The sequence below is a fragment of the Lepisma saccharinum genome, chromosome 15 (assembly GCF_977018435.1).
Source record: "Lepisma saccharinum chromosome 15, izLepSacc3.1, whole genome shotgun sequence".
Lineage (NCBI taxonomy): Eukaryota > Metazoa > Arthropoda > Insecta > Zygentoma > Lepismatidae > Lepisma > Lepisma saccharinum.
The window spans coordinates 36,195,519-36,219,887 of NC_139243.1; the positions used below are offsets into that span (position 1 = coordinate 36,195,519).

The following is a 24,369-nucleotide window of genomic DNA, read 5'->3' on the forward strand; positions in this document are numbered from 1 at the left end:
TTATTTGCTCAAAGAGTTTAGCTTGAGCTGACAGTTTCGCGATTGGTCTGTAGTTACTTATGTCTGTCTTATCTGCTGCTTTGGGGATTGGACAAATCTCCGTCGTTTGCCAACTTGCGGGGAATTTTTCTGTTTTCAAGATTAAATTAAAGAGGGTGTGGAGAGGGAACTTGAGCGCCTCTGAGCAACCTTTAATAACGTAAGGGGGGGATTAGGTCCGGTCCAGCTGCTCTTTTTGGTTTGAGTTTCTTGATGGCTTTTTCGATTTCTTTTAGGGAGATTTCTGTAATGCTTAAGAGACTAAGTTGGGATTTCGGGAGCGCGTTCGTACGTGTGGTTTCGTAAGAGGACGGTTCCGCGGAAAAGACAGATTCGAAATATGTAGCATAAACATTCTGGATGTTATTGTTATCGATAGGTTCACCATTGAGTTTGGTTGGTTGGGCTGGTGGATTCTTCCTTTGATTCTTAACTAAAAACCAAAATAGATTTGGGTCGCGAGTCAGATTAGCTTCGCAGCTGTTAAGGTAGTTTTGGTAAGCTTTGTTTATTTCCGCTTTTAATTTCGTTCTTAGGGCTTTAAAGTTAGCTTCATGATACCCTACATTCCCTTGTTTTTGTTTCCATTTTTTATGATGGTGCAACTTGATCTTTATACCTTTTATAATATCTAGCGTGAACCAACATGGGTACTGATTAGAATAAGTTGAGCGGGAGAATGGGACACATTCATCAAATATACACTTAATTATTTCATAAAATTTGTCCACTGCAAGATCAATATCTTTGTATTTATGTAATTGTTCCCAGTTAGCCGATTTAAATTTGTGAAACGTACTGACGAAATCAGCTTTCTTAAAATTGTATCGCTTAATACTCGACTTTGAAGTTTTACGCTTAGGTTTGGGGCGTGGTACATTTATGCCTAGGGGAGGGTGGTATCTTCCGGCACCAGTGCATCCTGCCGGAGTATCGTTACGTTATCTATATTTGTTAGGACTAAATCTAGGGTTTTACCGTTGGCATTTTGTATAGTATTTAAGTTTTTGAGATCATTAAAATCAATAAAGTACTTCAATTCACGACAGTGGGAACCTAACGTGAGGAGGTCGTTAGTAGGATGAGTTATGTCAGGGATGTTAAAGTCACCAGCGATGAGCAATGGGGCCCCTAGAGGACAATGTGCGGTTATGTGGGAGAACAAAGTTTCATATACCGGTAGGGGTGATGACGGCTGGATGTATATTACAGAAATATAGATGGCATGTGCATGTTCCGGTTTTAATTTTATAATTACACAGTCTATGGTTTGTTCAGTTAACGGTAAATCCACCAGTTCAGGGCAATGTTCTTTTTTTACACCAATAAGAACACCACCTCCTAGAGTTTTCCCGTTTTCTCGTGGGTTGCGGTCCGATCTAAAAACACTGTATTGTTCTGAAAATATTTCCGAGTTGGATATTGAAGTGTTGAGCCAAGTTTCAGCGCACAAGACCACGTCGTAGTTATTCGCCAAAATGCTGAGTAGAAACTGATTCGTTTTCGTGCGTATACCTCTTAGGTTTTGATAAATAATGCTCATGGGGAATCGATTTGTTTGATTCTCGTGAACGGTTTTGACTGAATGTACATTCTCTGGCAAGTTATCAGAAACGGAGTGTGCACTAGTTGCGTTTGTACTCGTTCCGCTAGGTTCGAGATTGTCAGCTGTTTTCACTAATACACCAGTGGGTCCTGAGGGGATGTCCTTCTTACCTGTCAGGTTGCGATGGGCGTGGCTACGTCGACATCTTCAGAGAGGCCGGAGGCCATTTCCGCAGGACCACTTGCTTCGCCGATCGTACTGCATTCCTGAACTTCCAGGGTGGATAGGGGCTGGGGGATGTTGAACTGCACTTTCACTTCGAGACGGGTTGGTGCCAACAGTTTGGGGCTCAGATAAGGTGGCTGGGTCAGGTTGGAGATCACTCAAGGAATACTTGACATTGTCAACAACGAGGTGGCGGTAACTAATGTAGGCTCTATGACCAGCATTCCGGGCACTGTGCATATGTTCCAGGAGTCCCTGGCGCTCCTTCCGAGTGGAATAGCAAAAGTCATGTTCAACATATATTTTTGTATCTTTTAGTTTGTTGTGGCACCTGAGAATTTCTTCCTTTTTTTTGTACCGTAAAAAGCAGCAAACGATTGGGCGTGGGCCTCGCGTGCTGTTCGTGTTTATCCTATGAGCTCGCTGAATGTCATCCTCTTGCAGAATTATGCTCAGCTTGTCTTGTATAATTCGACGTACTTTGGACTCGGATTCTGCCCAGTCTTCTCCCGGGGAATCCTCATCGACACCGTAAAACACTAGGTTATCCCAACGACTTCTATCTTCCTGATCATCCAGCCTTTGTTGAAGCCATCTATTGTTCTCCGACAGTTCTTCTACGCGTTTTGTAAGCGAACCTACGTCACTTTGGAGGACATCCACTCTACCGACCAGAGTTCTAAGTGCGTCGTTGAATTGTCGAACTTCGGTAACAAGTGATTCGTGAGACGCTTTGAGATCACGGAACATTTCTTTGATTTCTTTCATTTCGTCACTTGGGCCAGGGTTTGGTTCCACGCCTCCAATCACTAATAACACTAGCACAACTAGTCCGTAAGCAAAGAAACACTGTTTGAATCCAAAACTGCACCCCACGGACGCTTGACATTTCGATGGCACTTTTCCCACGTACATTCCTATACAGCAGCGCCAGGTCTTGGTCGACACCCTCATCTCTTCGCTAGGCACGCGGTTCCACGGAGCAGATTTAAACACGTCCGTCCACTTTCACTTTCACTGACCAAAACAGTACAGATAATCCGTTCCATTTCTGTCTACTGTTTCTGGATTAAAAGTAAAATGGTATGCTGATATGTTGTTTCTCATTGGTTCCATTCACTATAAAAATCTGATTCGTCAAGTTTCAGAAATTAGCAATTTCATTTTTTTTTATTGGTTTTATATCTGGAACATTTTAAAATATCTGTGAATGGTTAGAAATATTAGAAAATAACTATATTGCAACACAACTGCTCTGTTCCTATATTCAAAATAGGGGCGGGATATTTTTTGATACCTGAACTCCTGGACTATGGCATATTAGCCAGAATTTGGGATTGAGTGGATCTGATTCTGAGTACTGTCCCTGTTACCATCCTAAGTTACAAATACAAGGTTCTCACTGACATGGAAATCCTGGAAAAGTCAGGAGAATGAATGAAAAAGTCATTAGATTTTGAAAATGCATCCAAAGACCATGGAAAGTCTGAGAAAATAAGTGATTTTTCTTTCTTTCAGGATTTGGGAATAAAAATAAATTCCACATTTTTCTTGAACCAATTTCTTAATGGGTTATATTGTACATAATGTACTTTTTTATAGTTTATTTATATTAATTTATTTTGAACAGGTTGAATAAACTTTCTCTTGAATATCAAGTGCCTTTTAACACTTAAAACTTGTTTTTAGCACATTAAATTACCATAGAATGTTGGGCACTCATAGTAATTTCAGGGAAAAATGCAGACTCAGCCAGGACTCGAACTTGGGTCTCTGGATATCATACCATTGCTCTACAAACTGAGCTACGGAGGCAGCACTGTTTCACCTGATTTTCTGCTCTGCTTGTGTGAGATTGTTTCTGTCGGTGCCACTGAAATTGGGTCTGTTGCCTTTGAAACAGTGTTGACATTGACAGTGGTTAGTGCCAGTATACCAGAAACCTGGATTCAAGTCCTTAGTTGAGCTTATTTTTTGCCAAAATTTCTACGTACTATTGAAAATTTACTTCAAAATTGCCTGGATAACCTATAAAAGTTGAGGAGTCTGTCTCTCTCTCTCAGTGTATGTCATTGTTTTCTGTGTGTTTCTTGTTGTTCTTGCTCTAAACTAAATGTTTTCCTTTTGCAGCTTGTTCAGATGCCTGACACTACTGTCCTGGGGCTGATATTTCTTCTCACTGCCTCTGAGGAATTGGTGTGTCCCTGGGAGGATCTAAGTGTTTCAAGGAAGGAAGAGTTGAGAAGGTTACTTCTAGGTCACATTCCCCAAGTATTTTCTATACTTACAGGTTAGTGGATGAGTATCAATTTGCATTTTTTATATGTGTGAGCCGATACCACTTTGAACCGATACCCAATACAATGTTGATACTCTTACAGATTCTCACCAGTGTTGGAAAGTATGACAAATAAAAGTTTTTTAAAAATATTGATTATATCTTGGTGTGTAAGTATTGCATTCCACTTTTAAGCAACAATTTATCAGAATTGCATCAGAATATTAAATACTTTATTTATAAGTGCAGAATACAGTTTTACTACAAAGTATTGGTGCAAAATAGATGGAAACTTGGAATTATGTGTAATTTTCAGGATAATTAGATCCTGTGAAAGTGTGACACGGCATTTTTGACGACCCCGCAAAAGGCAAAAATGCCAGAAATTCAAATGTATCAGCCAGGATCAGTAAATACAATCCAACTGATGCTTTCCGATACCAGTATGCCAACCTCTGTGGCAGAGTGGTTTTCTCAGTGAGCTACGATGTCAGGGGTCCCACGTTCAAATCCCAGCCTGGGGTGTGTGTTGTTTGTAATTGTCCCTTCATCAATTTCATCATATCATCACTCATCTTCATCTTTGCAGTTAGCCAAAAGTGACAGAAAAGCAAATTAAATAAACCAAATCAATCAATACCGATGCCAGTACGATTAGTATTTACTGATATCGATACATCAGAATCTTTTCAGCCATAATTTTTAAAAATTGTTATTTTTTTGTATGAGGGCCATTGATAGACTTAAAAAGCAATGTGATAACAAAGAGTTACTCATGGTGGTAAGTGACAAGTGTCTTGTATCACCACCAGGTGGTTACCATCAATTCATAGTCATTTATTAAAAATAGTGGATATCATGTCAATATTTGTATGGGACAACATATTAAAAAAAAAGAAGCCATGAAATCAGTGGAGACAGGTATTTACAGAAGAATTCAAGCAGAGTAATAAACCACTTGAATGGTGCAGACTCACATCTGTAAATAATAATCTTAGCTGTTGTTATTGCAAGCCCACAACAGTCTTTCCACATGAACATCAACTGGCAAACCTGAGTAATTGATAGATAAAGTGTGGTGAACTGCTTTGATCAAATATCACATACTTCTTCGGCACAACAATGCTCATACTGCCCACCACACCACCATATTACAGAAACTTTACTAGGAGATATTCTCTTGTTATCCTTTCCAGCATGAACCTTTCTCCTAGTGATTACCACATTTTTGAACCCTTAAGGAACTGTTTGCTTGTGACAAAGTTAATTTTTTGGTGCACAGGGTTTATTATTTTTTTTATTATTGTTCACTGCCATATTTTGCAAGCTTCCTGCTACTGTTATCCAGATGTCAGGTTTGGGAATTGGGTGCAAAGCAAGCTGAATAAACAAAGTTCCCAATTGCTTTTACTACAATGCCTACCATCATATGAAACAAATATTCCCAAAATGGTTGGTTACCTTTATATAAATGAGCAAATTGCAAGCTCAGTATAAGTTTTAGGAAATACATAAACAATTATGGTACTTTTACATAAAAGCAAGACAATTTGATGCAATTGCTGTGACCATAAATTAGGGATGGGCTGATATGAAATTTTGGCCAATACCGATAAAGTACCGATATAAAATTTACCAATACCGATAACCGATATTCTACCGATTCGATATAAAATTAGAAATGGTCCTTGAAGAACCTGAAATGTTCATTGATCTCCTTAGTAAATGTGTGTTTCGAGGTGATTGCAATGCAAAAGAAGTTGAATATTTAGACATTTACTTTTTCAGAAAGTAGGGCATGGAGATTATCCATAAAAATTACAACAAAATGGCAGAATTTTGCACTAAATTATAAGATATTTATCGATATATCAGATCGGTAAAATAATCGGTAATTTTACCGATACACCGATATCGGCCAATACCAATAGAGTACCGATTAATCCCTACCATAAATAAAATTCAGGATGTTTAAAAAAGAATCATCCGATTTAAAAAGGCTATATTTAGGGAACCAAGGAACATAGAATCTTGCATCAAGTTGTAAAATACATGTTGGAACATAAAGTTGTACTTTCAGTAGGTACTACTTTGTTGCAGGTAGATTCCTTCCAGGTGCAGCTCACTCTTTAGTCTGCACGAAGAAGGCAACCCAGCAACAGAAAGCTTTCTGCATTCTCCACTTCAACAAATCTGAGTCTGTTACAGCTGTGCAGCGTGAGTTTCGTCGTAAATACGGTGCTACACCACCTGCTCACAGTATTCGATGTTGCACAGTTGTAACAAACTCATGTTTCTTGAAGCAGAGCATGCAGAATTCTTCTTGTTTCTGGGTCTTGATGCGGACTAAAGAGTAAGCTGCATTAGTAAAGCACTTATCTGCAAGAAAGTAAGTGTCCTGTAAGTAAAACTTGATGTTCCAACATGTATTTTACAACTTACTGTAAGATTCTATGTTCATTGGTTTCCTAAATATAGCCTTTTTAAATCGTGTGTGCATGTAAGTTAATCACAGTATGTAATAAAATACCATGGTGAATAACATCATAAAATGTTCATAAAAGTGGCTATAAGCATTAAAAATCTTGCTACAGTGAAGAATGGAGATTGTGATATGAGCAAAGTAAGAAGTGAAACTATCCTGGAAAGAATTGGTGAAAAACAGCAATGCTGAAAGTGATGAATAGAAGAAATAGAAAATGACCGCAACACAGGATAAGAAGGAGTTGCCTCTACAGGATGCTCTGGAATGGTTAATGGAGAAGGGGTCTTGGGGATAGAGAAATCGACTGATAAATTATATATGAAGTGTATCTACACTATCATGAAACTTAGCTTCGATGTTTAAGTGTAAAAGCTGCTTATTGGGCAGAGCAACAAATAAAATAAAATGTAGCAAATGGCTGTAACAGTAATGATAGTTTCAAAATAATGTTTGTGTTGGTAAGAAGATTGCATAGGTATTTTTATGTTTTTGTTCAATTAATGAAAATTCAGTATTTTGCATAATTCAAAGAATATTCAACTGCAAACATTTGTATAATCATTGTATTGGCACAAGATGTAAGCTACATGTATTACTAACTCTGTATTTTGTTTTCAATATTTGCAGGTATATTAGAAACTGTTCTTGAAAAACAGAGGCACGTGGTTACAGCAACTCCCCCTCCATCACCCACCCATGGGGAATTGCAGGATGCAGGAAAATCATTATTCAGCACATCACCAATTCATACAGGTGAGTTGTTTGTCAACTTTTCTCAGGTCAGAAATAAGTAAAATGTATTTGGAGTTAGGTATTTTACGAATCAGATTGAAATTCTTAAAATGAATAATGCTGGAAAATCAAACTGTGTATGCATTGCCCTACTTGTAATATACTCTAGACTATGGTATACTGTTTACCTTGTGCATTAAGGGTTTCACTCATAATCTCAACTCTGAAGCTTCAGGTTGAGATCTGGCCTCCCTTATCATGAAGATTACTCTACAGGCAGGTAAATGATGTAAAATATCCAATGTACAAGAATATCTGGAATATGTAACAGCATCAGCTAATATCAGTGATTAAATACTAGGGATGGTACAAAAATATCAGTAAGGGTATCTTCTGATGCAAGTATATCGGTTTATTGGTAAAATTGCAAATTATTTTACCAAACCAATATGTCTTTAAGTCTGTAACTTAGTCATGGGGAGGGGAGGGGGCAATAGACCTGGAAAACCAGAGAAAATCAGACAATTTGAGTAACTAGTAAAATCTCAGGGAAAAGTTAGAATTTTGTTTTGGGTTACAGGATTCCCCCTTTTCCTCTCATGCTCTCAGTCAATTCACATTAGACATTTTTTTCTTCTGTGAATAAGACACGCGAAATGGAAATTTAACTGACAACTTTCAATCACGTATGAATGCTCCTCCTCATTTCTATATAAGGGAGGTTGCAGATTTAAGGGCACTTGGAAAACAATCTTAAGGAACAAATGCAACCTTTCAAACCAGAGTTGTCACTTGGACCAGGCCATTTTTCTCAATAACATGCATTGTGTTGCCTCAGTCTGTCTGCTGATTGTGCATACGCAGTGAATGATTTTCTATAGGCTGGAGAGGAGAGTGCCTGTTTCAGTGCATGCAGTTTGTGGTCACTTTGTTTTGAAAGCTTTGCAACCAAACATTGTGAAAGAAAAAAGGTGAAAAAAAGTAGGGAACAGAAGTGACAATTCCAATATAATTTGCTTGTCTCATATGTTAGTAACAGGAAAGAAATGCATATGTCCATATTTATTTTGTTCAACATCTTATTGCAACTTGTAGTGCCAATTGGAACCTGATGTAATCTAAGATGGTAATTAAAATTTAAATCAATACTGAGAAGCTTGGCAATCAAAAATAGTGATTTACTGTTTGTAGGGTAAATCTCTGTGACTTGTGAAAGTATATGTAGTTTTAATCCTGATCAAAGCAAGAATTTTAGCAAATAGAAAATAGTGTTACTGTTGTTTGCTAGTGCTACATAGATGGAGTTTGTATCAGTTCATTGGTAACATTTTAAATAATTTTACTAATCCAATATGTATATAAATGGTCTAATTTTGTGCATAATTTTGCCATTTTGTTGTTTTTATGCAAATAAAGGTATAATCCATGTATCCTGAATTGTAAAGTAAATTTTTAAATATTCAGTTTTCTCTCCTAAGTCAAAACCCACTGCAGTGACCTGGTTAGTGGATCACTAAATTTTATACGAATTTCATATTAATCCATTTCTAGTTTTTTTTTTTTTACACAATAATGAAATAATGTTCAATCTTTAAAGGATTCCCATTGACATGGAAAACCTGGAAAGTCTGAGAACTTTGTAGATAGATCCAAAAACCTGGAAAAATCAGAAAAAATCAATGTTTTTTGTATACTTGCCCTGATTTGGTAATGAAAGTAAAATCCACTTTGTCTTGAGCAAAAAAAAAATTAAGAATATATTTTTGATATGAACAGTGTTGGATACACTTTACTCTCTTGTATTATGTCAAGTTCAGTGTAGCACTTCAAACTCGGTTAACCGCATGTTTAAACAACACAGACAGGTTGCAAATTTATTTTAAAATTGCCTGGAAATGTCAGGAAATAATGTCTTTAGTGAGTGGGAACTTTTGTCTCAGGGTAATGTAATTTTTCAATAAAAAGAGGTACTGGGGTACTAAAAACATCTAATAAGTCAACTGTATTTGCAGGATCTCTTCTGAATAGTATGTTTACAAGTCTGGGAAGTAAGAACCCCTTCCCATCCATTCCACCATTAGATGCCGAGAGTGAAGAAATTTGTGCTCTTGTGTTGAGGGTTCTTGCACACCTGTTCTCATGGATTCCGTTATCATCGTACATCACACCCAATTTGTTAAATGTTGTTTTCCATTTTGCAAGCTTAGGAGCAGATACACAGGTAAGGTTTTTTTCCTCCCTTTGTGTATGTATTACTCGTAAGAATGTGTATTGCATGTTGATTAGGACTGAGCCAATTAGTGGTGTCTGTATCAGAAGGTATCGGTTGAAATTTAATCCTGGATGCAGGCCGATACTTTTCCAGAGTCTGGAAACCTTCTATGGTCCATAATTATGTTACGGCTTCTGTGTGATGGTACGTGCACACTCATTCTCTTCCAGAACCCTTCCTCTTTGATTAGTGGTGCTAAACATTCCAATAGAAGGTGAAAAATTGTAGGAGACAGCCACTTCACTTTTATACGTACTTTTAAAATTATTACTGGCTGCAAAGCACATGGGAGCACTTTTTTTAAATAAACCCAACATGGTTGTCTGACCTAACCTACATGCACAAAATTCTAAAAAAGGAAGGTAAAAAGTAAAGTAAAGTAAAGTGCTCCCCTGTGCTTTGCACTATGCCATGAAGACGTATAGGGGGTGTGGGGTTAGGGCCCCACACTTCCTTGATCTCGACGGAGCTGGGGGTGGTGTGATCAGCACCACACTCCTGGCCACCTTTACCCCGCAGAGTTTTCTCCAGGTACGCACTTTATGCGACCCTGGGTGGGTGCCGGAGCCGCTTGAATAGGTGGAACAAATCCCAGTTCTCCCCTACCGGGGATCAAACCTGGGTCTCTCGTATGGTAGTCAGATGCCCTAACGACTGAGTTAAATAATAAAAGTTGTATCACGTGGAAGCAATTATTACTAAACTTGTTTATAATGCAGAGTTTTGGATGGTCTCTGCCTTGTCTCCCAAGCAAAACTTGTAAAGGCACTTGTAGGAAAAATCGACAAAAGTCTCACCTGAAAAGCATTGCTTTTTCAAGGACATGAAAGTCCAATTTCACCAAATTTAACCACACAACAATAAAATTAATAAGAATATTTGTAAGGGACAACAATCGATACAAGATGGCGGATGGTAGACAGAGTACGTTTCTTCGCTCCTCAAGTTTAGCCTGTGTTCTTGTAGTGTTTTGTGCCATTTGTGTTTTTCAACGTCATGAGACTGTGAAGTTACACCCTGGCTCGTCAATGTGGGCTAGGGATCCTGTAATCATCAACTGGATACTTGGTTACAGAAGTTACTTTGTTCCTGCTATTCAAATTGTTCCCGAGCTCTCCGCAGCCATGTCTCGGCCGCCTGTACAACGGGACCTGCACCCTCGAGGTAAGTCAACAATCCTTGCCAGCTACAGTCACTTCCTGTGCCTCGCGCTCCTGTGTGGTGGCGTTCATCTGAACCCCAGGCCCCTCCAACGGAACTCTACCTCCCTCTCAGTTTATTACCAAAATGCTCAAAGGATAAAAATTAAACTCACCGACTGTACTATTCACCTGACAGAGCTGTTGAACTACGATTGCTTGGTGTTTACGGAGACCTGGCTGAACGACACTGTTCCAGACAATGCGAATCACTTCAATATTTTTCGAAATGATCGGCCAGTTGGAAGGGGAGGGGGTGTGATGGTGTGCGTGAATGTGAAGTGGAAAAGCAAAATTCGAAAGGATCTGAACCATGACTGTGAAATCGTGTGGGTTGAACTTAACATCGAGAAAGGTAGGAAAATTTTAATTGGTTCGTATTATCTACCGAACAGAAACTCTCCCGTGCAAATTCTGGGAGCCTGCAGGGATTCAGTCTTGGCAGCCTTAATGTGTGGTGACGTAATGCTTTTTGGTGACTTTAACCTTTCCATCGATTGGAACACCCCCACGTCTGGTACTCCAAACTGCCCTACTGATCAATGGTTCATGGACACACAGTGAATGGCATTGGTTTGAAGCAATTCAATATGCATAAGACACGCGGTGATAGCAACTTAGATTACGTCCTGGCAACCCTGCCTGATCCAGAAATAACCTGGAAAGAAACATTTTACCATTGGACCACGACTCGCTAGATTTTCTTGTGTACCTGCCCCCTGTGGAGAAGAGAAAGTCTCGACCGCAGAAGCAGCCTTATTGCCTGTGGCGGAATGCACCCTGGGAGGACATTCGCCGAGCTCTTCATTTCTACCCTTGGTGTCTGGTGCAGGATGATGACGTCAACAAATCAGTGGAGATGTTTGTGGACGTACTGCACGCCGTGATTGATGACTTCGTGCCGACGAGGAAACTGAAATCGACAAAATATCCGGTGTGGTTTGACAAGTAAGTTCTGCTGGTGTTAAAAAACAAAAAGGAAGCTGGAATCTGTGTAAACAAAGCCCCAATGTGCATACACACCAAACCTTCTGTAGCATTAGACGTCACTCCAAGTATTTACTTAAGAAAAAATATAAGGACTACGTAGACAACGTAACAGTACAGTGCCTTATCAATCCAAAGAAATTCTTTACATTGTTAAATTCAAGAAAGCAAAAACCACGCGTCCCCATGGAAATCAAGTACAAATCGGAATCAGCATGTGGAGATAAAAGAGTGCACTTATTCAACAGTTTCTTTCACAAAAACTTCACCTCGCATGCTTCAACCAACCCACTCCCCGACGTGCAGTCAGTCTGTTCACACTCTCTCCACTATCAAAACCTGTTCTCAAGAAGTTAAATCTCTCCTTGACTCATTACCCATACACCGCTCTTTAGAAGCAGATGAAATTCCCACGATTTTCCTTTGTAACACTGCTGACTTCTTGGCTCATCCTCTCTCTTGTCTTGCTAAATAGGTGTTTCCTCAGATGTTCAAGAAAGCCAACGTTGTACCCATTCACAAATCTAGAGACAAAAATAGTGCTACACCAAACAGACCAATATCACTCCTGTCACCTCTGTGTATAATCTGTGAAAAAATCATTAAGGACAGATTATTCAAATTTACATCTCCGCATATCAGTACTGCCTAACATGGGTTTCTTCCAGGTAGCTCTTGCTTGACTAATCTTTCAGTTCTCCTTTCACATCCCACAAGGGCTATTTCCAAAAATTCCCAGCTAGATGTGATATATACTTGTCAAAAGCCTGTGACAAAATAAACGATGCTCTTGTTATTCACAAATTACGAACTAGATTTAACATACATGGCAAATTTCTCTCCTTAATCCAGGATTATCTACGCTCACGGACACAGCGTGTCACTCTTTCAGGTGTCTCTTCTGATTTTCTTCCTGTCTTGTCTGGGGTGCCACAAGGGAGCATCTTGGGCCCTCTCTTGTTCATCCTATACATGGACGATCTCCCTCAAAGATTTTCCTCACTTCCTGTCGATATACTCATGTTTGCTGATGACTATAAACTTTTGAAAGAATCTCAACCACACAAGATGCTGTGATTCTCCAGAATGCTTTTTCTGAACTTGTCACATGGTGTAAGCAGTGGAATCTACAATTTAACCTGCACAAATATTCCTCTCTCACAGTCTCTTTATAAAAGAACAAAATACATTCTCATTATGTTCTTGAAAACAGTTATATTGCCACAGTTGCAACCCAAAAAGATCTAGGTGTTATCATAGATGAAAAACTGAACTTTAAGGAACACATCACAGCTACAACTAAAAGTGCAATGTGCCTCTAAGGTCTCCTCTACAGATTCACTGAAATTGATACTCCAACTTCTCTTAGCCTGTTTTTCAAGTCATTTATTTCTCCGATTCTCGAATACTGCTCTCCAGTCTGGGCCATGCTTCCAATACAAATCTTTCTATCATGGATTCTGTCCTCAGCTTCTTTACTGCCATTGTTCGTCATAGAATTCCTTCTCTGCGGCATCTTCAGAAACCTGACATCCTGACTACTTTGAACATCCAGTTACTGCAGACCCGACGCGATATGGCCGATATGAAATTTGTCTATAAAATCATCAATGGAAAATTAAGATCTGAATTTCTACTTACAGAATTCAACTTCAGAGTTCTCTCTCGATTGACCCGAAACACTGAATTGTTCCACAACTCTACCGCTAGGCTTTCCCTTATACAGCACTCTCTGAACCACAGGCTGCCACAGTTCTATAATAAACATCGACATTTTTGCCCCTGAAAGTATTTTCCGATCTTCTCTAAGAACGAATATGTAAATCTTTTGTTTGTTTCCTTGTTTATGTTATATCTGTTTATATGTATCCCTTTTTGTTTTTACCTAAGACCATCTTGACTTGTTCTTGTTGATTTATTAGAATTTTCAGTGTAAAATGGCCTTACAAGTGCTGTATCTGAAATTTGAATAAATAAATAATGATAATCCTTGTATGCTGGATGACGTTAAGATCAATTTTGATGACACTAGTGGAAAACCTGAAGGAATGAAGTGTGTAACAACACTGGTTTCAACAAAATTGGTCAGTAATAAACATATAATCATTTAGAAACCTATCTTTGCAACTAACAAAATACAGTGGAAAGTTGATTTTACATTTTTCAGGTAACTAATCTGAAAAACTTAAAATGCAGAAAATTTTGTAACATTTAGCTTTCTTGGGTCCATCGAGATTGAATGTATAACATGGGAAACTGTAAAACCGAGTACTGTTAAATCGAGGTTCCACTGTTATAATTTAGCTTTCATTCAATTTCATAGGAGCTTTTGTTTCGTACAGCATTTAAATTTATTGCTGACATCAAATAATGTACAATAATCATTTTACTGCAAAATTATAATGTATAATTAGATGTAAGAGAGTTACTAACTTTTTCCGCAAAACTTATAAGGTATGTACTGAAAGTAGTGAGCCAAGTGGTATTACTCGAAGTCAGAAACCACTATTTTTATTCTACCTATTGTAATACATAATTGGGACCTTGTTACTATTCCACATAATGTACAGATCAGTTAACACATTTGACCCACCACAACGGCAGCTGGAAAATGCTACTCTTGTAGAAGTCCTATTTCAGCATGACGTAACCATCGGCGAATGTCATCCTTCACCCTGCACCCATCTTGAACAAATCTTATGATAACCAAGAGTCTTCATGATGTTCTGTATAGCACTGTGTCCAATATTCAGATAATGTGCAATTTCTCGTACAGTTATCCTCCTGTCACTTTGGATAAGCTTGTCAATCGGTCCGTGTTATAGCACGTGAAAGCTGTTTTCGGTCTGCCACTATGAGGCTTATAAAAAATATTTGTGTTACCATCTCTAAAATGTTTCACGCACCTTTTCACTGTACTATAACCCATGCAGGCATCCCCATATAAGTTCTGCAGACACTGATGAATTTCTGCAGCTCCCAACGTTTTCGCTAACAAGAAATTCCACGACACATCACATTGACGAAACAAACTGTCTGTGGATGCCGGATAGCACCAGCATGTGGTTCTTGCAGTGGACAGATGGATGTACCTGCCATACATGTGGTTTCAAGCGAAATGATCAAGGCCTGAGAGTAATCAAACAAGGCTCATAACTTTCAATACGTACCTTGTACTTGTGTATGAACCTCGTGTTTTATTCCTCAAACATGAGTAAGAACGTAATTCTTATTTACAGTGTTTTTATTTCTTTGGTGATATCTTGTTCCAATTTCCCAGAACTTTCTCAAGCTGACACATATTAGTTGGCAGGTGTTACCTTGAAAAAGGTGTAGGATACGCTAACAAAATATTGCCAAAGCAATTTCATAGTTTGTAAATATATATATTTTTTATTTTGTAAGATTTAACAGTGATTGTGCAATACTTTTGAAGAAGAACACAACTGCCCCACCTAGTAGTTGCAGTACCTTGTAGTTGGTGATGAGGCTTACGTGCTCTAATGATCCCCTAGGCTATACCGGTGGTAGCGTACCTACTGGCAGGGTCTCCCATGCTGGGCAGGCTAGTGGGTCAAGAGCCAGACTAAGAAGCAACCTAACGGTCAACGGCTCCAAAGGCGAAAGAAGATGGATGGTCATCTCAACAGCTGAGGAGGCGGAGGAACCTAGAGGAGTAATACCTCTTTAAAAAACCTTGGTCCATCTGGCTCCGGATGGTAGCACCTTGTAAGGACCCCTTGCCAGGGATACGGCGAAGACCTCAACGACATCTGTGGGGGAGAAGGAGACCTTCGGAATGGCAGAGATGGCGGAAGAGGCAATCCACCCTCTTGGGAGAAGGGGCAATCCACCCTCTTGGGAGAAGAGGCAAACCACTGCCTTGTGGAGAAGGGGAACTTCAAAGGCTAAGGGAGTAAACCCTGAAAGAAAATCCTGGTCCCCCAGGTTGTGGGTTGGGTGCTGTGCTGACAACTTAGCCCTGAAAAATTCCAACAGTTACAAAACCACAATCAGAGCCTCGGAAGGATGGACATAAATTAAGACGACCAAGGAGAAAGGATATGGACATTGAGACGGGTGCTTGGAAGATCAGAACACTTCTCAAACCAGGGGCCCTGAAAATAGTCATGGACCAACTAATTAAATATAACATACAGATAGTTGCCCTACAGGAAACAAGGTGGACAGATAAAGATATATGGTAAACAAAAACACATGCTATATACAGTAGTGGCAAAAAGGGAAATAAAGAAGCAGGGTTGGCCTTCATCGTAGAGAGAAGAATAAAAGAGAACATAATTGATTTTAAACCTATAGATGAGAGAATATGTAAAATAAGAACAACTAAATTCTTTAATGTAACCATCATAAATGTCTATGCGCCTACAGAAGAAAAATAACAATTAATAAAAGATGACTTCTCTGATAAACTAGAAAAGACAATAGACAGTGTACCATCCAGTGATGCGAAGATGACAATGGGGAACGTGAACACACAAATAGGAAAAGAGGACATTTATAAAGAAACAATTGGAAAGAACAGTTTGCATGGAAATTCTAACAATAATGGTCAAAGACTCATTGACCTGGCAATTAGTAAAAATATGATAATAGCATCCACAATGTTCCCCAGAAAACAAATACATAAATATACATGGAGATCACCTGACGGAAGAACCAACAATCAAATAGACCATGTTTTGATAGATCGAAGGAGAGCAACAAGCATTATAAATGTACGATCATACAGAGGGACCATTTGTGGAACAGATCATTACCTGGTCAAAGTAGTCTTCAGAGCAGGGATAACAAAATCACAAAGGAACAAAACAGAAACTAAAATCGGCCGAAAAATACGTTTGTTGCACTCATTTTATTCGCTGTGTTGCAATTCCCTTCACGAGCGCTCTGTGGGTCGCAAATGGGCCTGATCTAAAAATAGACACCACCACACCATGCTTGAGTGATATCCAATAGCACTTGACCTCTGTCCTCCCCTCCCCAAACGCACACGACAGCTGCAACTTACACACAAGGCTTGTTTTGTCATTGTGATTTCGCTCGCTCTTGGATACGCTACCTGTTCTCTGTGCTTGTGCTATTATGTCTTGGATTTTTGCATTGTGTTTTGGATTTCGATTTTGGATTTCTCTTGGTTTTGATTACGGCTTGTTGACGACTTACACTTTTTTATATTTAGATTTGTTTGTATTTTTGGATTTGATTTTGTGCACGATTTTTGACGACCCATGCTATTTATTATGGATTTGTGATTTCAGCAAAATGGGTGGAAAGAGAACATTCTTGACGCTTATAAAGAAGTACGAGATCATCCAGGAAGTGGACGAAAAAATGACAAAGACAGAGATTGTGCGGCATCCCGAAGTCGACACTTTTCACTATTCTCAAAATGAGAGATGAAATCGTGAATGCAGTGCAGAAGGGAGGCCACAATGTTATATCCAAAAATTTGAACGGTGCGACGCATGCAAACCTAGAAAAGGCTATGCTGTAGTGGTTTGGCCAGCATAAAGCTCAAAAACGTACCTATTAATGGATCAATGATGCAGAAGAAGGCCAACGACTTTGCCCTGAAGTTGGGGGTAAATGTTAAATGTTCAAGTGGGTGGCTGGAGCATTTCAACATGCGTCATGGAATATCCAGCCACAAAGTCGTCGGCGAAAATGCATCGGTCGATCCAGAATCGGTGAGTGAGTGGCTGCCGTTGCTCCAAAACCACCTCAACCGCTACCTGCCTCAAAATGTGTACAACGCTGACGAGCTGGGCATATTGTACAACCTGATGCCAGATCACACTCTTGCCTTGAAAGGTGATAAGTGCAAGGATGTGAAGAGGAGTAAATAGCATCTCACTGTCCTGTGCTGCAACATGCACGGCAGTGAAAAATTGAAGCCCCTCGTGATCAAAAAGTTCAAGAAACCCCAAGGTTTCAAGGGCAACATCCTGCCTTGTGATTATGACTAATAAGAAGGCATGGATGACCTCAGGGGTGTTTACGAGGTGGCTTCGAGGCTTCGACTCGATAATGTGTGCGGCAAATGGGAAAATCGTGCTCTTCGTCGACAATTACCCTACACATCCTTCTCTCGACAATCTCCGGAACATTGAGCTGGTTTTCCTACCCAAGAACACCACCAGCGTGCTTTAACCTCTGGAGCAGGGGATAATTCAACAGGTGAAGGTGAAGTATCGTGAGATGCTTGTGTGGGGTATGGTGTGGAAACTTGACATGCGCCAGGAAGTCAAGAAGTGGTACGTGTTCAGGACCATGGGAGGAATCGTCGCCAGGTGGAGGGCTGTGAGGCCTGAAGTGATTACGAACTGTTTCCGACACGCCCACTTCGTCCCACCAGTCGACGAAGAGGCTGCCCACTGTGTGCCTTCCACTGCCGCCAAAGACTCAGACAGTCTGCTGCCAGTAGATGCTGAGCCCCAGCCTGCCCAATCGACAGCTCCTGCATCTGTCCTCCCGACTTTCTCTCGTCCGTGCAACAAAGAAACTTGGCAGAGTTTGACCAAAGAATGCACGTACGAGCAGTACATAACAGCGGACGATGACATTGCTGTCTGGGGCACCCTCGATGATGCTGATATAGTCAGAGGGCAACAGGAAGAAATGGAAGAAGAGCCTGATGATGTCCCCACCTTCAAAGATATTCTCAAAGCGGGGGATGTGTATGCAAGCATACTGAAACATGTAACGTGGTTGTTGCGTACGTAAGAAAAGACAGCGAAAGTTATTTAAGGAAACGTGCAAAAGGTCCGGGATCAATTATCGTACGTTCGTAGAAACGAATAACAACTAACCAGTTACAAAAGTCACTAAAGTGTTGAGGTTAATGGCCAGCGTTTATCACTGCCGCCTCAGTCTCTATAGAGAACCAATGAACAAGGAGGGGTGCACCTGCTTGAACATATGAGACCCTCCCAAAACACTAAGCAAAACAAGGTATATAATGAACATATAGTCACGGAATATCGTGGAAAAATTTCACACTATGTCAACCTTTCAATATAGATATGCGTATATTCGTGTACGAGTGTGTACACGGAACGCCACAAAAAATATGCGTACTACTCTGACCAATCAATTTATCTTTTCTTTTGACACTAGTAAACTCTCGTTCTTCGTTATCAAGCAAGGTTCCAAAAAGAACAAAAAAAGGAAACGAGAGCAAAGTTCATTTGTGACTAAGTCAGAATTTATTGCGTTAATCTCGCAACGTAGATTGATTAACGTCCCAACTTGAAAACATATACATCAAAACAATTATTAACGAGAAATCAGTCTTTTAAATCACACAAGATTATTTCCAAAAATAGATTCAACAATTATTTCTATCTCTCATTTACTCCATAATTTCATACATTAGGTCGTTGTAGTTACGACAACGAATAAGAACAAATTCAACCAAACCGTAGAATCATGTAGTATCAAATATCTTTAACAAGTTAAATTCTCAACAACGCGTTATAGTAAAAAGCTCTTATTTCTTCTTGTAACAATTTGCCCCCCTTTTTTGCTTTGATGCTCTCTTCTTACTTTATTTTAATATTTTGTGCCAGACAAACATTATCTCTCATTGTATTCTGTCTCCCCCTGAGACGCAATAATAAATTACCCTAGTGTACGCCTTGCTCAATTTATTATTAAGAAATTTAGAAATTCTCCTTTACTTTTGTATACGACGAATAGTGGCGACGACGCGCATGCCCAAACAATTACGTGATTAATTCCATTTTGCATAGTTCTAATAAATCGACGCTTATATCTTCTTTCTTCCAATTATTCGAACTAGAGATTCAAAGTATATGAAACCGACGCACTTCACTTTACTTGATATGTCGCAAAAGAAGGATTTGACACAGTACGTACCTCAATGGTCCACTCAAAACTGTTCCATCTGACCAATCGAACTCTGCAACTGGAGCGTCAAATAAGATTTGGCTTCCTTCTCATACGGTCGTCTTTTCCCTCACATTGGTATGGCGAAACTCAGCTTTCCTCTCGATCATGCTTCCGTGGGAACGCTCCATCAAAGTAGTGGTAACGTGTATCCTGTACCATACGGCAAACCGTCTATGCACACGTCAAACGGGTCTCGGAACACGCATATTTGATTCCTCACAAGAAATGTAATCTTTCCACTACTTAACTTAAAATGCAAAAATTGTAGAAGAATCCACTTTTGAGTGGTTGTCCGAAGTATTGAGAAATACTCCAAAACGAGTGCGTGCAATTAGGATCCGAGAAATGCAAGTCTCGTCCAGCGAGACACCGTTCCACACTAATCGCACGTGATCCTCCTTTTTTCTCGCTCGTTTCCCTGCGAGAACCTGGCTGTTACGAGGAGGTCGGTCGGATCGGAACTGATTCAGCTTACACGTTCGTAAATGCAGCTCTGGGCAAAGATAGGTGGAGACACCTAGCGGCGACCGGCACAACCAACAAAGCAAACGAGACGCGAGGCGTACTACGAAGGAGGAAATGTGATGTCTTTCCTATGCGAAATATGACGTAATACTTCTTTAGTACAAATCGCGCAGGAAAAACGTCACAAACTCCCCCGGCTAACAAATATAAAAGAACAATATATATAATAACAACAACCATAATTATTTGGCAAATAAAGGCACATGAACTAACCAGACACAAATATGCCATTTCGAGAGCACCAAATCCCTATATAAGGAAAATCCCCTTAATCAAAGAAGTAATACCAAAATGTATGTGTTTTAAAAAAAACCATAAGAGCACCATATAAATAGAGAACACACATACCATGTGAGAATATATGCAAACAAGTACCTAAAAATATATATATATATCCCACACACATAGATTAGATTGAGACTAGATTGAATAATAACAAAAATATACACAATGTTGGTAACCAATTTAGACACCATAGATAATAAGATGAATAAATAGTCTATAAAAATGATTGCGAAAAAGGTGAGCATGAAAAGTCGATTGCAATCGTAATAATGAAATGACCAAACTGGATGAAAAGTTAACATTACAAATAAGAATACTCTTTACCTGATATATAAGCATATGTGCCATTAAAAGGGCATTACATCAAATTACACATGCAGGTTTCACAATATACACAATATAAAGATACCTGTTAAATAACACCTGTAAGTAGAAAAGGAAGGTCCAAATAAACACTATAATGTGGAGAATTTCTCAAAAAAAAGGAGAAGACGTTTTACAATCAAATTAGTACTCCTAGAAGGTAATATGGTGGTTGTGTTTCCATTTTAATGCGTAGAATCATGATTCCAAGCAGGCACACTCGATATTTAAGTTTCCTCATATAAACATGAAAAATAAACAGAAAAAAGGCGAATTAGAAGAGAATAATGAAAAAGAAGAAAAAAAAGGATAGGAAAGAGGAGAGGAAACCTAAACAGAGGGGAATACAATGAGAAATAGGAGCATCAATTACAATTTGTGATTTAAAACAGTCATCCTACAAATACACCAAAAATTGCAGTAAGTAATATGCAATAAATTATTATTAACCAATGAAATCATGATTAACATCTGACAAAAAGCTTAAGTTAAAAAAGCAAAATATTACACATAAGCTAATTTACAGCATGAAAAAAAAAAATATTAACATAGAAATCATGTATACACCAAAATTGCATAAAATATATATATATTCAATGTTCTTAAGATTCTAAGTCAAATACACGACCAAAATACAAAATCCAAAATTGTGGTATTCCATGCATTTCTTAGATGCGAGGAACTGGGTCATGAGAAGAGTAAGGGGTGGTGGGGGGATGACGTCGGCAATGTGAAGCAGAGTGTCCAGTTCGGCGGCAAAAGTTACAGTAGAAAGGTTGAAATGGGCGGGAAGAATGGTGAGGATTCTGCTCTCGGTTGGGGTACAAAAGTGAAGCTATCTGGGAATCTGATAAGTCCACCTCTAATGAAGATTCCTCTCGCAGATAATACGGTTTGATATGTGATATATGGACCTTCCGGAGGAAAACCTCAGTTTCTGGATCGACTAATAGAACAGTTATGGGACCCAAAACCTTAAAAACTTTAGCAGGACCTGCCCAACGTTGTTGGAGCTTTGCAGTGACTTTCTGAAAGGCATTACTTTGTGGGAAGGTTTTGTAAAGAACTAAATCCCCAACTTTAAAGGAGGAAGGTTGCCTTTTAGGGTCGTATCTATTACGCCGCGTTAGCCATGCTTTTTGTAAATGATGGAAGGCTTGCGCCCAACATTTTGCACGATCAGCGGAAGGAGGACCAGCTAATTCAGAATCGGATTTGAATTCCCAAAAAAAATTCATAGGTCCGTCAATGTCCCGTCCAAACAAAATCTGTGCTGGAGTAGTTTGTATACTATCCTGTACCGCCGTATTGAATGCAAACGAAATTGCATTTAAATGGACATCCCATTTAGTATGGTCGTCAGAATGATAGGCGATCAGAGAGGCCTTGAGATTACGGATAAAGCGTTCTGCCAGTGAAGGATTAGGATAGTAGGAGCTAGTATATATATGTTTGACTCGAGACTCAAACAAGAAGGAATTGAAATAGCGTGATCGAAAATATGATGCATTATCAGATACCAATTCACACGGCGCCCCAAACACCAGAAACAAAGACCGAAGTTTTTCCACTATTTGATTAGATGTGGGTCCCCGAAGAGGATAAAGAGAAACCCACTTGGAAAATGCATCAACCACTACCAAGATGTAGGAATTTCCTTTGGACGAACGTACCAAAGGGCCAACAAGGTCAATATACAGTCGTCGCCAAGGATGTTTGATGATCTCCGATGATAAAAAACCAGGAGGTTTACGTATAACTAATTTGGCCTTTTGGCAAATGTCGCAAGACTTAACATATGTCTTAATGTCTTGAATACATGATGGCCACCAAAATATACTCATTATTTTCTTGGTACACTTTTGAACACCCAAGTGTGAACCTCCGACGGGGGTATCGTGGTAGTAACGGCAAATAAGATGTTGAAGAGATTGAGGAACGACAACTAATGAGAACTTAGAACGTGGAGGTTACCAGACGAGTAAGTCATTATAAAGAGCATAATGTTTATAGGATTGACCCGTTTGCAATTTCTGAATAATTGGAAGTAGAATAGAATCTTTGTGTTGAAGATCTAGAATGTCCGATTTGCTAAAGGGAATAATTTGGAATTTTGGTGCAGCACAGGCAAGAGAGGTAATGGATTGAGGAGAAATCTGAAATTCATCCGGTGAATACATTCTAGATAAGCAATCAGCAACGGGATTTAGTCGAGAAGCAATATGTTCTACAGAATAAGAAAAACGTGACAAATAAAGCAACCAACGACCAAACTTGCCGTATTGCTCAGGATGGCGTAAAAGCCAGGAAAGTGCCTGATTGTCCGTCTGGAGAGTGAAGTGCTTCTCGGTTAGATATGTTTCAAACTTTTTGAATCCATAAACAATGGCACAACATTCGGCCTCGTATATGGATTGTCGACGTTCTATGTCAGTACGCTTGCGAGAAGCAAAAGCAATAGGACGTAATGATCCATCTGGCATACGTTGGTTCAGGGTAGCTCCCAGAGCCAATCCCGAAGCATCGCATTGCAAAACAAATTCCCTTGAAAAATCGGGCAAAGCCAAAACGGTATGTTTAAGAAAAACCTGTTTAAGATGATCAAATTGTTGTTGATCGCTCTCGGACCACATAAAGGGAAGACCCTTTTTCTTTTTGTCTGTTAAGAAGGAGGTAATATCAGAATACGATGGAATAAAACGCGAATAGTATCCCAATAATCCTAAAACGCGCTGAACAGCTTTGACGTTCCTAGGAGAAGGCATATCTTGAATTGCTGAGATACGATCTGGATCTAAAACAAGTTGTCCCTCGCGTAAAATATATCCCAAATATTTAACCTCAGTTTGCATCCATTTGGATTTAACGGGATTTACAGTTAGACCGGCCTCACGAAATGCCTGCAACACCAATTTAAGATGAATCAAATGAGTCTTTTCATCGGGACTGAAGATCAAGACATCATCAGCGTAGTTGACCAGGAATTTATATTTAAAAGGACCCAATATTTTGTCCAAGGCACGAGTCAATAATTGGGTACCAAGATTAATACCAAACGGAACCCTAGTATAGCGGTATTGGCCAAAAGAGGTGACAAATGCCGTTAAGTCTTTACTAGGTTCATCTAGTCTTATCTGGTGAAAACTTTTGCAAAGATCCAAGCAAGAAAATACTTTAGCAGCTTGTAAATGTTGAAAAATCAAATCTATACGGCTTTGTGGAAAGGCGTCATAGGCAATAAGCCGGTTAAGATGCTTATAACTACAAACAAGACGATGACCGCCGTCTTTCTTATCTACGAGGAAACAAGGGGATGCGTAAGGGGATGCGCACTCCTCTATGATTTTCTGGTCTAACAACTCCTGAATTTGCTGACGTAAAATGTTTGTTTGGGTGGGGTTTAACTGAAATGGTTTTGAGCGAAAAGGAACATTAGTAATTAGGGGAATAGAAACAGGTTCCAGCGTACAAGTACCCACACGTTCTGTGACAACATCC

The 24,369-nt window shown here is 39.3% G+C and overlaps 1 protein-coding gene across 2 annotated transcripts in view; it reads left to right on the top strand.

The window, feature by feature from the left end:
- Positions 1-24,369, top strand: part of ebo (exportin ellipsoid body open) — a 151,872-nt gene that overhangs the window by 34,255 nt on the left and 93,248 nt on the right. For both annotated transcript variants that reach the window (XM_083136809.1, XM_083136810.1), the window contains 3 exons: positions 3,941-4,100; positions 7,201-7,326; positions 9,318-9,526. In XM_083136809.1, coding sequence (XP_082992935.1) covers positions 3,941-4,100; positions 7,201-7,326; positions 9,318-9,526 — 495 coding nt within the window. The remainder of the gene's footprint in view (positions 1-3,940; positions 4,101-7,200; positions 7,327-9,317; positions 9,527-24,369) is intronic.